This window comes from Odontesthes bonariensis, chromosome 16 (assembly GCF_027942865.1).
Source record: "Odontesthes bonariensis isolate fOdoBon6 chromosome 16, fOdoBon6.hap1, whole genome shotgun sequence".
In the NCBI taxonomy this organism is placed as follows: Eukaryota; Metazoa; Chordata; class Actinopteri; order Atheriniformes; family Atherinopsidae; genus Odontesthes; species Odontesthes bonariensis.
Window position 1 is genome coordinate 4,587,958 of NC_134521.1, and position 17,854 is coordinate 4,605,811.

The 17,854-nt window shown below is 41.2% G+C and overlaps 1 protein-coding gene across 2 annotated transcripts; it reads left to right on the top strand.

Annotated features, from left to right (window-relative positions):
• The first annotated feature begins 1,168 nt into the window (after positions 1-1,168).
• On the top strand, positions 1,169-11,005 carry lrrc32 (leucine rich repeat containing 32). Of its 2 annotated transcripts, none has more exons than XM_075487443.1 (3): positions 1,169-1,484; positions 3,707-3,800; positions 6,774-11,005. In XM_075487443.1, the coding sequence occupies exons 1-3, from the start codon at positions 1,252-1,254 to the stop codon at positions 8,646-8,648; spliced, it is 2,202 nt and encodes a 733-aa protein (XP_075343558.1). In that variant the 5' UTR covers positions 1,169-1,251; the 3' UTR covers positions 8,649-11,005. The 2 variants fall into 2 exon arrangements, with proteins under 2 accessions (XP_075343558.1, XP_075343559.1); XM_075487444.1 differs by having other exon boundaries at positions 1,336-1,408.
• Positions 11,006-17,854: the final 6,849 nt, after the last annotated feature.

Genomic DNA, 17,854 nt, shown 5'->3' on the forward strand with positions numbered 1-17,854 from the left:
CACATGACACTGCAGATAAAACATGGTGAATATGAAACCAAAGCTGCAGAAACGGTGTGGCATCCAGCAGACAACAGACCAGGTAAGAAGCCTCTCAGAAACACTACAGTACGTGGGTTATGTTCAGTTTGTTTAGAAGGTGTTTCATTCGGCGTGCTACTACTCGGAAATCTGGATTTTAATCATGACTCAGCGTTTTCAACTCAGGATCCACCTGCTGGCTTTCTGTGGAGCTTTCAGCCTGATCGCACTGTTTTCTTCAGTAGACAGATCCGTTAATGAGTGTATTCACAAAAGCTGCTCCTCTCATAAGCTTTTAGCAGTTTTCATCCATTCTGGTTGAAAATGGAAGTTGCATTTACAAAAAATATACATATTATAATCTCTTATTATCTTATTTGACATTTTTTCTGCAAAGAAGAGAAGTTGGAAAATTGGGTTTCACGAAAAGATAATAAAATTCTAGACTATAATAAATATAATATAGAGGAAGCATTATTAATTATCTTTAGCTGCTTTAGTACATTGAGTGAAATTAACTTTCTGTGCTTTAAACTGAGCCTAATTCTAAAGGCAGCACTTTTACTGAACAGGCCACTTTGCAAAGTTTTATTGCTACATTACAAGATACAGATCTTTCACATTGATTGTAAGTTCTGGCCAATCTATTAAGAATATGAATCACAACTGTAATTGCTCAACCGGAGAACTGGCCAAACGAGACGTCCAGACAGTCTTACAGTCATTTAAGACTAATTGTCTGTGTGTGTGTGTGAACCGATGTTACTCATTTAGATTACAGGGATGTTTGTTTATCGTGTGGCGAACCAGAGAAAAGCCACACGACAAACTCAGCTGACTCCCACAGGCGTGAAAAGGATGTGTGATTTTTCAACACACCCACACTCCTCTGGGAGATGCAACGCATTTCGTCCAGTTCTCTTCCAGCTGCTGGCTGACTCTTTGTTCTGTCTGGGTGGAGACGTGAAGCATCTCAACATTCTTCCTTTCTTTCACACAACCTTTACATAAACAGAAAAATAAGGAGAGTCTGGGCTTTTTGCTTGGAGTAAAATGCCCCAAATTCCAAGTGGAGAATGATTGATGTGTGTGAACATGGCAGCTTTTTCTGAGGAACTCATCCAGCTCCAGCTCAGGACTAATGGATGGCATTTTTGGAGTTGGAGGAGTTTGTGGGGGTTGTGTCTCCTTACCGTGGCGCATAAAAACTGGACTTCCCAGCCCCCTTATATGGCGTTTCCCAGCGAGCAGTGGGAGGGGGCAAGAGGCCGAGCGATCCAGGATATTCTCACAGGATGTGATGGCCTGGACAGCAGCCGGAGCTGTGCGATGTGGAGGCAGGAGTCAGCTGAGAGGAGCGTCTCGCTTGCGGTGTCGCTATCGATCTGTGAGTGGGTGTGTGGGGATGTGAAATCAACATGGTCAGGAGGTTCTGTGATGACTAGTCGTCATCTGAAAGTGAGGTAAATGTACAGCTTTATGAGAAGACTTTGGAGTAGAACTGCGTTATTTGTTCAATTGTTTAGATTTGTTTGGAAGCCTCTGAGTGCGCTGCATGGCGTTTGAATGGCTGGTCACAAGCTGCAGAAACAGCCAGCTCTGTCAAACAAGGATAAGCACTCAGCGGTCACTGTTTAAAGCTTTATGTCAGGAAAGGTACATAATCTCACCGTGCTGGATGACAGATAACATCTCTGTTTGTTAAGAGTGCTGCAACACTTTATCTGTAAGTAAACTGTCTGAATTCTTCCTCTGCTCCTTTCTGCAAACGTAAAGATGCTTTCACCTGCGTGACGAGGAAGAACTGTTATATGTGAGAAAATACCAGCAAGTAGGAGGCTTAAATGTTATCTGCTTGTGCTCAGTGAGAAAGGACATGTAAACAGGATCTTTGACCTCAAATTGAAAATGTTCTCACTCTTTCAAGCTTCTATATGTACAGCTATATAGACAAAACTATTCATTTTCTGGACTTTTCTCTTAACTTAAAGTTGAAATATCGGATCATTGCACATCCTGTTGGCCTCAGACGTTTGTATAAGTGAAACCATGTGAGAGGTTTTGAGGGGAAATGTCTCTTTGATTGATCTGACATGTGACGAGCCCCCCCCGGAGGGAGGGAGAAAAAAGAAGCTTTTTCTCCCTCCGAAAGTGGCGTCACAGGGAAAGCGTGTCGATCTCACTGACTGTTGGTGTTTTATCAGACTGTAAATCAGGGGCGCACCTTGTCAACAGGCAACTGCTTGGAGCCCCGAGCCACTAGGGGGCCCCCCGAGAGCTGAGGTGCATTCAATCAAAGATTATCTAGTTACTTTATAAACTGTCTCAAACAGTGGCAAACGTTCGTGGTGAACATGTTTTCTTTGAACAGTTAAATTTAAATGATTTAGTCAAAGATTGTCTAGTTAACATGCCATTCTATAATTCCATAATTGCATTGTTGACTTCGTCAAACTCACGTCAAGTTCCACTGTAGGCTATGTTCGCGGAGAACTAGCCCCTCAGAGTGTTTGCGATTGTTGGCAACGTTCGCCGGAAATTCAAGGCTAGTGGAAAATAAAAACCATCCTTATGAAATCGATATCATGAACAGCTCTACTTGTCACAAAGAATCTTTAAATGAACATAATAATTATTGGATGGCCAGCTACATCCGGTAGATAAATAGCAACAGGCGAATATCAAGTGCCAACGTAGACAACGTAGTCTTTTTTAATTATTTATTTATTCTTTACATGTATATTTTAAAAATAACAATGTTTTTCATGTTTGGAATAAAAAGAGGTTTTATTTCATACATTTTTCGTTGGTGTCAGATGTTTTTGGGGACGATCACTGGTCGTTAGGGCCCCCACAGACTCTAGAATCGCCACTGCTGTAAATGCTTAAAAGCTTTCTGTAAAGTAAATTATGGGATAAGCTTGCTTTTAGTTTTCCACGTCGTTAAAAAGAAACCATCCAGCGTTTAAAAAAAAAAACAACAAAAAACAACCAGAGCGGCAGACTTTTGAGTCGCGCCGAGTCACTGATGCCTGTGTGCTCCTCTGCCTCTCAGCCACATGCCAGCCTTCATGAATTAGATTTGGTCTCGCTCAGACTCAGGGAACCTGTTTTTGACGTGCGGTGGTTGACTTTTTTTCAACAATGCAAACCTTTTGTTTCACTGAAATTTCCACGAGCCTGTCGGCGTCACATCTCCACGTGTACTTGCCATTACTCAAAACTAATTACTCCCACATTGTCTGCTCTGCACTGTGACAACGCTGTTTTGTTGTGCTCAGATGAGCCGATCAGGAAACAATGCGGCACAGACCGTCTCTCTCAAAAACGATGACTCACCGACGTCTGACAAAACAGTCGTCCTGTTGTTCTGTTTCAAATCAATAACTCACAGTTGAGATATTTTTAACTGATCGAAACCCCACGGTTTGCTTAGTCATCCTTCGTCGGAGCAGTTCAGCTGATTCCAAAAAAATCTAATAGCTATTATTGTGCCAGACAGAGCATGTGCTAGGAAAGAGAAAGCCCCTTTTGTGCATGGCATTAATAGTATCATCAAAGGTCAGCATGTCACAGTAGGTAGAGACATACTTCCTTCCCCTTTTTGGACGGTATCATCTACAACATGCTTCCTGCATTCATATGTTTTCTGACTGGTGTGCTCTGGGCTCTCTCTGTGCTGCAGCACCATGGCAGCCATCCAGCTGCTCTTCCTGCTGTTGGTCAGCTGCGCGGCGGCTTCTGCGCGTCCTCCCCGACATCTCCCTCCATGCCAAGTCGTAAGTACAAAGCCTGGCACACACATGTCTTGTAGTAATGATCATTTTTAACCTCTGAGTGGTTCTCAGGTTTTATAGGATCTTTCCTTTGATTTTCATTTCAATGAAAACTTAGAATGTGCTCTTTTTCCCTCATCTGTGATCCCTTTATTTTTATGGGTTGCCCACAGCAACACAGAATCCTTCAGGTGCTTGAAGATAGTTTCTTCAGAGGTTTTTTGAACTGAACAAAGGTGCTTGAACAGTTTGAGCTCCGCAACTTTAGGCTTTGATCCCTTGGAAAGTGAAACATCTTTTGCAGTTCATGTTTTAGATGTGGCGTGCTTAAATATTTGGCTGTAAACTGTTTGATAACAGCAATGTGGATCATCATTCCGAGGAAAGGGTGTTGAAGAGCCTTTGTGAAACTGAATGTCTACAGAGTTCAGTTGTCGTCACGCTCCAGAGTTCTTAACGAGATTTAGAAAAGTTAAACTCGTGGAGGAAGAATTAAAGATAAAAGCATGAACGGGAAACAAGATCAGACTCTGATTCAAGTGATCTTTTCTACAAGGAGCCCCCACATTGAAAGTAAAAGTGTGTCACTTTAGTCTCACTTGGTCACTGCGTCTATAAATGCTCAAATGTCAGTTGGAAATCCTCTGTTCACATCTGCACAGATTTTACTGTGCGTAATGTTTTTGAATGAAATCAAAGTGTCTACCCTCTCCATAACACGATTTGTATGATAAACTGCTGCTAAAAAAGTCATATTGAAAAATAAAGCAAAAGTTCATTCAAGCATTTGCACACAATCCGGAGCAGATTGATAGTTTTTTCCAGTTTGTCGCGCAGAGGATGAAATATTTAGAATAAGTCATATTGAATTCAGCCCAAATCCCATTAGAAATGACCAAAACCAGCACCATATCACATCTCTTAATACTTTTAAATCTCATGTGGGAACACTTGCTGTTGGATCCAACCCTTTTTTTTTTGTCATTTAAGTAAACAAATGTTTAAAAAAACAAAAAACTTCTTGGTAGTTTCCTAAAGCTCGTCACTGCCGTCCTTTGCAAATGTTATTCAAATAGCAGGGAATGGTCATTTGTTTACAGTACATTTGTCTTTAGCTGTGGATGCTTGCGGAGGTGGTTGGTATATTTCGCAATAAGTTTGTGATAAGCAATAGTGTGAATGCGCACGTTCATGATAATAAAGGCACATGGCACCTAATATAACAGTAACAGCTCACTGATGTGTTGCAGCTCTATGGCGCAGTGACATTTAGTATCTGACGTGACACTTTTTAGTGGATCAGTTTACCCTAAAAGGGTAAAAAAGAAAAACGGGGTATCTTCCAAAGTCTTTTTTTAAAAAGCATTTTGGGCCATTTCATGTTTTTCTTGAGAGAACTGAAAGCAGAGGAAATGAGGAAAGTGAAACATGGAGAATGACGTGCATAAAAAAAAGGTCCCGGGCACTCGTCAGGATGAACTCCAGCATCCCTGCTTTGTGTCCAGACTGGTGAACTTTGTTGCGTGTCATTTCCTGTCTCGCTCTCCCTCCCTATCCGGTCATTTATCTATCTGAGGCAGCGTGGAAAACGGGAAACTTCTCTGGTCATTTGTATTAGTTACAAATCAGCTCTTTACGTGTACAGAGGAAGCAGGGCAGTCTGGGGAGTCTGTCGCATTACATTGACTACAGGCACCAAAAGATCAGTAATTTAGATCAAAACTGGTGTAAAAACCTCAGTGAGGTAGGAAAAAAGATTGACGGAGCCCCCAGATCCAATGCTAAAGTCCCTTCTAACTCTTGGCCAACAGGGGGTGATACCTCTGGTTCCATGGAAAGGTCTACTTGAGAACGATCCTGCCCCTCTTATTTGTTATCTCAGTAAGACTTTTTCAATAGTTCATGGTCTCAGTCACTACTTTCAAGTCTTTCTCATTAGAGAATGATGTTCAATTCGTATATTCTGATCTTATTTAGTGTAAAACAGATGATAAAGCAGGGTATGTTTTAGACTTAGCCCACCTTAAGAAAAAATGTAACAAACACGTTGGCCAGCAAACTCCGATCAAGTTTCAGTGCCTCATATCATCTTAGGTTAATATGTTGTAATTTCTATATCAGAGTTCAGTCCCAGTTCCGTGCAGAGACAAGGAATTAGTGAAAATGAACCTTTTTTACCTATTATATCAGCACTGTGACTAAATGTTGTGTAACAGACCTCACACTTGAATCAGATGTTACTCAGACAGACCTAAAGTCAGATTGTGATCGTTTACATGACTGTCAGGAACTGGCAAAGGAGGCATCACTAATAACACATGCAAGCCCAAAGAGGAAAGATCCCACTTTCAATGATCCTTTCTTATATGCTCCTGATTCCTGCCCTAGTGCTGATAACAGATACAAGATGTTTTGCCCTCCAATGAGTAAATCAGTGTGTTTACAGCCAGCGTGTCAGCAACAATGAATGCCTCTCTCACGAAACCACAAATATGCCAAGAAGCCAAAATGTACTCTGCCTCAGAAGGACAACAGAGCAGGAGAGTTTTATGAGCTGTCTTTGGGCACAGGGTCTCATGGACATATGGTTTCTATTACGTTGCACTTAATAACTTAAATACTTGAATTTATTAGAGGGAGAAAATGAAGGTTATTGCTAATGAAAGTGCTAGGTGTTTTTTCCTCTTTGCTGAAGAAGTTTTTAGCCTTTTTTTTCTTATTTCAGCTAACTCATTTAATGCACTCAAAGAGAAACAATCGTAGGTAAACGTTTAAAGGTAAAGATTTTGTGTCTGAACAAGTGTCCTGCGTTAACCTCAGGGGACTGTCTTGCTGCCAAAACATGCCGTAGACTCAGAAACTGACCCTCCTTGTTCAGCTTTAAACACTTGGTCTGTGTTGTGTCATGGTCAGGAAATCTGGCTGGATGCCGATATAATCAGACTTGCGTGTTTGTCTTTTTTTTTTTTGTCGTAGGTCCAGATGGATGTGATTTGCAGTGATCTGAGCCTCAGAAGCGCACCACTCAACCTCCCTCGCGATGTCCAAATGCTGGACCTTTCCCGTAACCAGGTTCAAAACCTCACCCAGGAAACTCTGGGGTTCCACACCGGCTTCCGTCGCCTTAACCTTCACTCCAACAAAATACATTTCATCCAGCCCGGACTCTTTAAAAACATGTCGGATCTGAGAGTGCTGGACCTGTCCATGAATCATCTGAATGTTTTTGCACACTCCAAAATAAACATTGGACCTCTTACAGCTGTGGAGTCACTAGATCTTTCAAGCAACGGGCTGTACACGGGCATGTCGGATTATTTTCTGTCTGACTCTCCGTCGCTGGCAAACCTTTCCCTGAATGGTAATAGCATCACAAAAATAGCACACACCACTTTCAGCGGATCCTTGTTCTTAAGGAAAATCAGCCTCCACAATAACGTCATCCTGGAGATCGAAGACGGGGCTTTTGACTCCTTGCATCATCTGACTGAACTCGATTTGTCCAAGAATTCCATCACGTGCATCGATGACTTCAATCTGTACAACCTGAAGGTTCTCAACCTCAGCAAGAACAGCATTGAGATTTTCCAAAGCGCACAGTCGCGTATTCTGTTTAGACTTCGCTCTCTCGATCTGAGCGAAAACAAAATGCTTTACTTCCCTCACATCTCCGAAAACAACATGCTCGAATTTCTGAACGTTTCCCGAAACCAACTTCAGACCGTCAACGTCTCGGGCAGTCAGGACAAACAGACAAACTTGATCTTCAGTCATTTGAAATACCTGGACATGAGTTACAACCAACTGAAAAGTATACCAGAAAATCTTTTCTTTAAGTGCATGGGATCACTTGAGGTCCTGAATATGAGTAATAACTGCATCCGCTCGTTTTCTGTCACTCACAAAGGCCTTCTGAAGACAGTGAAGGTTATCAACCTCAGCTATAATTCCCTGCAGAGTCTGAATTTTGGGGAAAGCACTCTGCGATCGCTGAAGCGGCTCTTCTTACAAGGAAACGACCTCACAGTTCTGGATCCTCAAATATTTCAGAGAGTCTCGAGCATCAAATACCTGCATCTCGAGCAGAACGCCGTGAAGATCTGTGGCTCTGAGCAAAGTCGGCACGAGCAACCGCTGATGGAGCAAAACCACTGGGATCCTCCGGGTTGTGTCTCCTTTTCTTCTGTTCGCAACTTACACTTTCTGTACCTCTCTGAAAATAATTTGAGGACACTGCCCGAAAACGCATTTGTGGACACCCCTCTGAAGTGGCTGGACCTGTCCCTGAACCCCGGCTTGGACATGCACAAAGGCTCCCTCGCTGGCCTTGAACATTCCCTGGTTCACCTGCTCTTGAGGGAAAACAACATTTCCTCCCTGAACACAGACCTGTCCTCACTGAAGAGTCTCAAACACGTCGACCTCTCCACCAACCAGCTCGACACTCTACCGATGTGGAACAAGGACTCCTCCATCGAGTCCCTGAACCTGCGGAACAACAAGCTCGTCACCCTGGATCACAACACCATCCTCGCCCTGGAGCGCTCACTAAAGACTCTCTACATGGGCACCAACCCTCTGAGCTGCTGCGACAACCTCGGCTTCCTCCACATAGTGCAGCACTCGGCGGTGGTTGTTCCCGACATAGAGACGGTGACCTGCATCCACGAGGATTATTCAGAGCCGGTCAACATTGAAAAGGTGACCCAGGAAATGTGTCATCAAGCAGATGTCCCAAACTACGTCATTGTTTTAGTCTTGACGTTGTTGTTAGGGATGATCCTGTTTGGGGTGCTGGTTAAATGTTGCCATTTAAGGAAAAAAAAGCACAACAGGAGCTTTACTGCATAGTGCCAATGAACACTTCTCATGCAACGGCATGAACGCGCCGGTTTCTGTGGATGAGACTCTTGAAGGATTCAAATGTGAATGTGTAGTCTCGTTCCACTCTGAGGCTTGTTTGTGGACAATCTGAAAGCCAACTATGAAGAAACTACTGATTGGCAACAACATCTGTCAGTCAGGCGAGCACAAGCCTCAATAACTCTCAGATGAAGGAAAAAGTCAAATGGAGAAAATAATAAAACCAGCACTTCTTATAGAATATATATATTCATTTGCTTAGAAGAGGGGTTTGGCCTTTTTTTAATGGACTTTAAAATGTAGGTTTGATGCAGAATCTGGTGACAGTTTATAGAACTGCAGCATTCGACCTCCCGGGTGTGCTCAGACAGAATGGGACAGATTTTGAAAGCTAGTCTGCACTGTTTTGAAATTAAATTTAAAAAAAAAATATGTGTTTTGCCTTTTTAAAAGGCTTTGGGACTTTACATCAAAGACCGTACAAAAAAAGAACTGAGAATAAATTCAAATGAGAAGAACATCAGTTCATCACCAGCTGGTAAAAGACTAAGTGAAAAAAACTGTTTTTTTTTCTGTCTGAATACACCTTCAAACCCAGCAGTGTTAAATGTTTGGATGCAGTACCGAGCCACTTGCCTCACACCAGTTTATTGAATGTAAAATGAAGAATCGACACTAAAACTTTTTTACAGGACAGTAGCGACGGAACAGACTGAATTATTTCAGCGGGATTTTCAGACATGCTTCTTTTCTGTTGTAGGCATCGATTTATGGCCGTCTCTCGACTTCATGCCAAATGTGACTGTTTACAAGGACCGTAATAATCTGATTATGACCATCTTAAACTGCGGTTTATGAAAAAAACGATCAGACGGAGCGCTGTAGAAAGAAAAAAAAAACCTGCCTCTGCACCTCTAAGCTCACTCGATAATGTTATGCCTCATGTGTTTATGCCATACATAATGCCTTTGCATTGTTTCACCCCCTCAGGTTTTTTTGGAAAGATATGAAATTGCCATATCTGTGAATTCAATCTATCTATTCATGTCGGCCGACACAATTTTCGCTTCATTTCGTCTAAACAAACCAGACGTGCTGGACCTACGAAGCAGACACCCTTTTGAAATACATTACTTTGAAAGTGGTGCAGGATGGCATGAAAAAAAGTACAGATTTAGTCGGCATGAATACAGTTTTCTCCATGTGTCAATTTCACATTTGGGCCTGAAAGCAATAACATGTTCTGTAATTAGTTATAGAGGTGCTGGCTGGTTACCTCTGGAGTGCTTTAAAATCGTTTTGCCAACCTCTTGTGAAGAGGAGGACCTAAACTCTTCTCGTGATCGCTGTAAAACAATTTGAATATCCCCAGGGTATCCTCCTTACAACATTCCTATGTTCCAAAGTTCCTATCCTCTCAGGGTCCTATGTTTGTATGGTTCTATGTTCCAAACATCCACAGTTTTCAGGTTCACAAATTCCAACGATCGTTAGTTCGCTACTACATTCCCAGTATCTGAGGATGGGAAGCCTTGGAAACATAGGACCCTGGGAGAGCACATTTGTAGAAGTTAGTCACCTGAGAACCAGGCCAACTTTATGCTTAGAATAATGATGCCACAATAGACCTTTTAAGTGTTGACGGAGGGACTGTTGAATCGAAAGGAGCATTGACGCTGATGCAGATATCTGCAGTGACATTGAATTTCCTGTAGTCTGGAAATGAAGAACACTACTAAAGTTTGTGAAACAGAATATTATTCTTTAAGTATGGTTAGATGAAGGTTTTTATCCAAGCTATTAATCTTTATATAGTTTGCACTTTAAACGTCCTTGTGTTTGTGTGATTGTATCTTATTTTGTGACTGTTAACACTAAGAGCTGAATAATATTAGAATTCCATGCCGAAGATATGCCAATATAATTTATTTTGCTAAGATGGACATTTTTTTTAAAGCAATTTGTTTTTTTTCCCATGTGGATACCAAAGCCCTGGTGCTCTCCCTGTTGATCTGGTATAAAAATATAAATGTCCTGTTATGGATTAATTTTGCTGGGCAAAGCTCTGACGTGAATAACTGTGATACCCTGATTCATATGTTAATTATAAATATATGGTAGCCTATATCCTTTTCAACACATAAATGAATATTAAATCCTGTACTGTATTTAGTGGACTGAACCAGGATTGACAGTTTGACATGATCTGTGTGACTGTGTTTAATCTTAAAAGCGATATTTTAATGTTATTTTTATCTACAAGTCTAACTTGTAAATGACCTTGTCATGTCATGTAACTTTGCAAATAGTATCCATTTTGTACCAAATTAATACCATTTTCTAAACACTGACTTTTTGTTCTTTTTTTTTACACAAACATGTAAACCCTGAACATTGTTCAAACAGAAGTTTGATGAATACTGACCCCTTCATGTTTGAACACTAGAGATCATGCTACAACCAGTTAGCTTAGCTTAAATCAAATTTATTTATATAGCACATTTCATGTACAAACAATTCAAAGTGCTTTGCATAAAATAAAAGCATTGCAGCAGGGAGTGGAAGAAGCATTAAAAATACATAAAAGAATATAAAGAGAAACAAATAAAATCATTTAAATAAATTTAAAAACAATCAACAGTCTAGATAAGTTAAAAGATAGCGTGCAGATTTCATGCATAGACACAACAAAGGCTTGAATCATAGGCTAATTTTCTGGCTTTTGTGATAATCAAAAAATAAATAGGTGTCAGTCTAAGTTTTGTGAGTGTTAGAGGTGTTCCTGTGTGAATGTTGTTTCCCTGAGTCACCCCCTTGGTGGTTTCTCACATTTTCAGTCTTTATGCTAAGCTAACAGGCTAACAGTCCAAGCATTAATCTATCCATCCATTTTCTATACCCACATAATCCAATTCAGGGTCACTGGGGTGCTGGAGCCTATCCCAGGCAAAACTGGGATAAAACAACCGTGCACACTCACCCCTAGGTCCAGGGCCGGGGTGGGCCATTTTCTCAGTCCGGGAATTTAATTCAAATTCAGGCCACTCTGATATGGAGGAGGAATTTGAGTCCATGAAAAAAGATAAAACAAACAAAAAACATTCGTGTTCAGTCCGAAATGGATAGAAATCAACAAGAAAACAGATTCTTCCTTTCACATCAAAGCGTCGTGCCCGCGCGGTGTCCGGATAAGTGCTCATTGCAACTTGAAAATAGAACAGTCTATTCCTTGCACGGGCGTGAGCGGGCTCGCCTCACATTATAATAAATAGGAGGGGAAGGCTTGAACATGAAACATGATGCTGATTCCCGCGGATAGAACGCGCGTGCAGACTCTCCAGTAATTAAAAAAGGCAACTAAACACCCCAACGTGCTCGCGCTGCCCCTGCCCTGCCATACTGCCCTGTCACTGCGCACGCGAACCATGAACAATATTTGCATACAGCCCTTCTAAATAATTATATTTATTTTAATTGCATGTTTGAGATGCATTTAATAACAAATATCAAACAACAAATGTGATCGCCCCTATTTAATATTGCGTTAGTAACCACATGTGCGCTCCTGTGGGAATGTGGGCTACAGTTGATGAGGAGATAAAGCGTTAAGCAATTATTCATCAGAACTGGAATGTAAAGAAATTGTTCGGTTCTTCTTTGAATATAGGAATACACTTTTAAATCACATAAATTGTGAGATTTTACATATTTAACAACAAAAGCTGTCAGATGACAGTTGAGTTGACATTGCAAACGTTCGCCACGTTATAGCCTATTTGATCAAATTCACAACCAGGCCTATTATCCATATCTCTCAGTAACCTACCAGCTTGTCTTGAGAAGATATCTGTCAATTTGGCACACTTGGCTGCCATCTGTCTTTTTTTTAGCTTAGCCCTCTCTGTTCCACCTGGCCTCTTTCTACCCTCCATCACTGACGCGCTCTGTGTCGCGCCATTGTTATTTAAAAGACGAGCCATGGGCCAAACCATCTGAAACATTTGGGAGGAGAGAATTCCCTTACATGGTAGAACCTATTTAATCTGCTGTGATGCAGCAGGCGGCTGCGCTGCAATGGTGAATTTATGCAGACTACAGTTGAATTGATATTAATGCAAGAATAAGATAAGTGACAAAAATTAGTTACAACTATTTTCCCCATGGGCCAAGCAGCCTAGGTCGATGGTTTGGGCCGGGATTGGTCCCGGATAATACCATTGCCAAACCGGCATTGCCTAGGTCAATTAAGAATCACCTATTACCTCACTTGCATGTTTTTGGACGGTGGAAGGAAGCCGGAGAGAACCCACACATACACGTGGAGAACATACATACACCACAGAGAAAGGCCCCGGCTGCGATTCGAAACAGGAATCTTCCTGCTGTGAAGGCGACAGTGCTAACCGCTGTGGCATCAGTTTCCTCATCGTCTCAGCAACAATGTCCAACGTTTGATTATTAGCACACAAATTACACAAGTTTTAAGGAGAATGATAAGGAAGTGGCGACAGTCGATAAGATATCAAACTGAATTATCTTTCTAACGCTTGTCTCTTTATCAGTCATGAAAAACTTAGTGTAAGAAATATCCCACATGCAGGCTGAATATTTATTGCTGCTTTTTCTAGTGATGAATAGGCTACATGGCATAGAACATAAGTGAGCAGCAGGACACGTGTCAGCTGTTGAGTTGAACCACAAACATCTGCGAAATGTGATGCATCTCACTGAGGTTAGTACAATGAGGTGAACATTGCACACCTTTTTTGTTACATTGCAGAATAAATCAAATCAAATTTATTTATATAGCACATTTCATGTAAAAACTATTCAAAGTGCTTTACATAAAATAAAAGCATTGCAGCAGGGAGTGGAAGAAGCATTAAAATACATAAAAGAACATAAAGAGAAACAAATAAAATATATTTGTATATATATTTGTATACTATAAATACAAGAATTGACCCGTCTGACTGTCGATAGACTGCACACTTGACAGATCACCAGGCCAACACAGAGAGGCAGACACCAGTGCACACCTACTGCCAATTCAGAATCCCAAGTTATCTTAGCATCCATGTTTTTTGGACTGTGGGAAGCACCAGGAGCACCAAATAACTTACGTCACTGTTTCACTTGGAGGACTTGTTGCAGGGAAAACTTACAGAGGCTCAGGGAGAACATGCACAGGCTTTGTAGAGAGATGTGAGCCCGATTCTTTTATTGGAAGCCCAAGAACAAGCTGGAGAAATCTTAAGTTAAACAAAGTATTTATTCGTGGTAACGTGAAGTTTAGCCGTGCTGAACTCGGAGAGACCGAGCCCTCGCAGGGCCTCCATCAGAGAGAGCCCCAATATCCGGACACATTTCATATTTATGTCCACCATTATCTCACAGAGGTTGTACTTACACTCGACAAAGTATAATTTGGACATTTGCTAGTGATGTGAGCAGGCAATCCACCGTCTTTGTCATGTTCTTTGGATGTGATAAACAATGGGCCTCATGCAAGAACATTTTTGTATTTTTATTCTAAATTTCTCTCACTTTTTTCGTAAGGTCTCGTACGAACACGCCACGTCAGATTCAACAAACGCTCTTAACTTCGGAAAAAGTGTGTAAACGACCTGCGTAAATGATGAATCCCACGTGTGCGTATATAATTGCACGTGCACGAGGATAGTAAATTTGCATACTCCACGCCCAAAATGATACCATATAAGGCTGTGCTTCCTCTCTTCTGTGCCAGGAAGTGTTGAGTGTTGAGTCATGAAAATGGCATCAAGGTGCATAAAGAACAACTTTAGGCGCTCTGAGACTGAAGTTCTGCTTTCAGAGATCCAAAAAGGAAAATCTGTCATTTTTAGCAGTGTCAGCAGTGGAATTACGGGACCTGCTAAAGCGAAGAAATGGGAAGCAATTAGGAGTGCTGTTAATTCAATGTCACCTGTGGTTCGTAATGTCACCGAAATAAAAAAGAAATGGTTTGATATGAAAATAGCTTGAAAAAAAAACGTCTCACCGTGGCCAGGCGCTCGATGACTGCAACTAAAGCCGTGCTCTCAGCTGTTGCCTCATCATGATGGCTCTTTGATGGGGCGGTCCATGAGGGGGGTCTTCTGGCACCACACCTTCTGGTCTGCCTGGGCTGGTTCAGGTGGAGACCCTCGTTCATGGCAATATTGTGCAAATTAATCATGCTTTCTCTGGGCTATAGAGCAGTTTGCCCCCCCCCCCGCTGTATGGAGACACACCCACATGGCCTTCAGCTCAGTGCGCTCCACAACAGCACGGGTGCTTTGATGCGTATATGTGTGCAGTCTAGTGCTCCAATTATGATTCGTAGTCTAGCCACGGCATGAAAGTCCCTCTTCATTTGTACTTGTTGGACAGCGGTGTATGGGAATCTGATGTACTGTACCATGAGTGATAAACTGATGAGAGCTTTGATGACCAAGGGGAGCGCACAACTCACAGAGGACTGGGACACCCCCGATCTGTCTCCAATCTCCCTCTGAAAGGTTCCAGTGGCCAAAAATCCAAGCGTGCTGAGGACCTGGACGTGTGGTGGAATTGGGTTTGATCGGCGTGGTTCTCTTTGGAGTTGTGGCTCTAGCAAGCAGCAGCACAGTCCCTGGGAATCTTAATCGCGATGTCAGCCATTCGTCTGTCTCCGCAGGATATCTACACGCTCTCTTCCAAGAGCCTGACGCGCTAAGGCATCCAAAAGTAGAAAATCAGCCGCTGGTTACACTTCCCATTGACCTTGTTATATACAGACTCAAATTAACCTTCGATTAGTGCATAATTTAAGTCAAACAGAATAATGTCAGCATCATTATGGGGTATAATGTATATATTTATTTATGTTTGCTTCAAAGTAATTAAATATACAATCCATTAGTCAAGCAACCTTGATTGGAATAACAGCGGACTGTTTTAGGAAACTCCTACGACAGCTCTGGATCACTCGTAAATTCTGTTCGTACCTGAAAGAAAACGTAAAATACGAAAAGATTGGTGAATGCGCAAATTCTCTTAAATCACTCGTACGCACGACTTAAGAACAAATCTGTGCGCACAAACGGTTCTTGCATGAGGCCCATTGTGTGTGTGTGTGAGTGTTGTTTCAGGCGTGTATCTACTGTACCAGACCTGTCTGACATACATTTCGTTTGTATGAACAGAGTGTAAACGTACAAACTAGGAACATAGATTATTTAGTGAACTACAGAATATGAATACATAAAGTCTAAGAATAAAGCTAATTTATAACAGGGAAACCCCAGCTGACCTGCGGGTTCCAACCAAGAACCATCAAGTTGTAGAGTAACAGAGCTGAACAATGCCCTCCCTATAAATGATTAAATTCTTTCATTTTTCTGTCAGGGCTGAATAAAGAAAGACATCAACCAGCATCTGTTCTGGTATTCTGGTATCAGACAAATTGTTTAAGGACTTGATAATGATAAGATGCAACCCTACACATTTTCATTTTTTTTTACCACCAAACACTAAGCTCGCTGGTGCCTGCTGTCCTTCATTATTCAAACAACCCTTAAGGCAAGGTAATGTTCAACAAACACATGACGCGGGTACTTTTACAGCGGCTGCACAGCTGCGGCCTTTGTGAAGTGGGAAATTTCTAAATCTACCCGTATTTTGTTGCTCCCTAACAGCCAACAGAGAGGTGAATTCCACTTAGAAGCATGATAATACTAGCTGTAATATTTCAGCACACATGAGGATCACGGTTGATGGTAAATATATAGATAACTTCCTTTCAGCCGTCGTAACTGTATGCAAATAATCCTACAGTAGTTATGCCTTTTAATTCCATGATTGTAAATAACCAGAGAGCAGTGACACCCACCCATCCATCCATCCATTTTCTACTCACACTCACTCCTAAGGACAATTTTAGGGACACCAATTAACCTAACATGCATGTTTTTGGACAGTAGGAGGAAGCCAGAGTACCCGGAGAGAACATGGGGAGAACATGCAAACAAAATTACATAAAAACTGCAGAGCCAAACTTTTGTGTGTGCGTGTTTAATTGTTAAAACCCTCCTGTTGTCTTGCGGGTCAAAAGTGAGCCACTACCATGTTTAGCTGTAGAAAAAAATACCTTAAACTATCTTTTTCCAACTTGAAATGTTATGACTTTTCCCAAAGGGACCCCATCATTAGAAAAAGTCACACTTTATTTTTGTTTATGTTTCCATGTGGGCTGTACACCACTAGGGTACAAAGATTGTCTTATGGGTCATTTTTGACCCGTGAATTATAAAAACATTTAAACACCAGAAAAAAGTTCACAGTTTTTTTCCCTTTCAATATAATTAATTCAGAAGTAATTACTTCACATTTATATAATAGCAATAATAAACCTTTATTATGTAAAAGAAAACTGATTAAACAAGAAAACTGTTGGTCCAACTGACAGTTGGTTTGTGGTAAAAAAAAAAAGTGTAATCCTGAAAACTGGTGATTGTCTTTTTGTATTGTGTAACAAAAAATACATGATAAAAAATGTATTGAATTGAGTTGAATAGATCAATAACATTGATCAATTGTATACAATTTGTATATACCTAATGTTTATTCACTATTTTTATTTTATTTTATTCTATTTGCTTGTTTTCACTTTGATTGTTTACATATCTTTCACTGTATGCTGCTGATTCATCCCAAATTGGGATGAATAAAGTACTTATCTATCTAACAGGTGGTTTCATCATACAAAATAGACTTTGGATTTCAAATTAAATTAAGTGGCTTTATTTTGGGGCTTTGGTAGGGCGGGTCATTTTTGACCCATAGGACAAGGGAAGTAAACACAATGTTAAGACCACACAAAGGGTTAAAACTGCTCCCTCTCAGCGTTCCTCTTCAAGCTACTGAGGCTGAATAGGCATCTATGGACATGCAGGATGTTTGATATCCGTTGTTCAGGGCCAGTATTGAAACGTCTTTTGACTACCAGACTCAGTCAATTAATGGGACTGAGAAAAGACGTCGCCATAGGTGATCTCGTGGACGTCAACTGACATCAGGAACTGTTTCAGAAAAGGTGCTCTTACTGGTCCTGATGTCCAGAATTGGTTAAGAAAAAGACTTTTGATCAGTTCATGTTCAAAGATGACTAGGATTTGCTGTTAAATTACATGAAAAAAAACAACAACAACAAA

What these genes read in the sequence shown, in the direction of transcription:
- lrrc32 (XM_075487443.1), top strand. Translation starts at nt 1,252, where the DNA reads ATGGCGTTTCCCAGCGAGCAGTGGGAGGGGGCAAGAGGCCGAGCGATC. An exon ending in AGTCGTCATCTGAAAGTGAG is followed by an intron (nt 1,485 to 3,706) that starts GTAAATGTACAG and finishes TCTGTGCTGCAG; the next exon opens with CACCATGGCAGCCATCCAGC. An exon ending in ATCTCCCTCCATGCCAAGTC is followed by an intron (nt 3,801 to 6,773) that starts GTAAGTACAAAG and finishes TTTTTGTCGTAG; the next exon opens with GTCCAGATGGATGTGATTTG.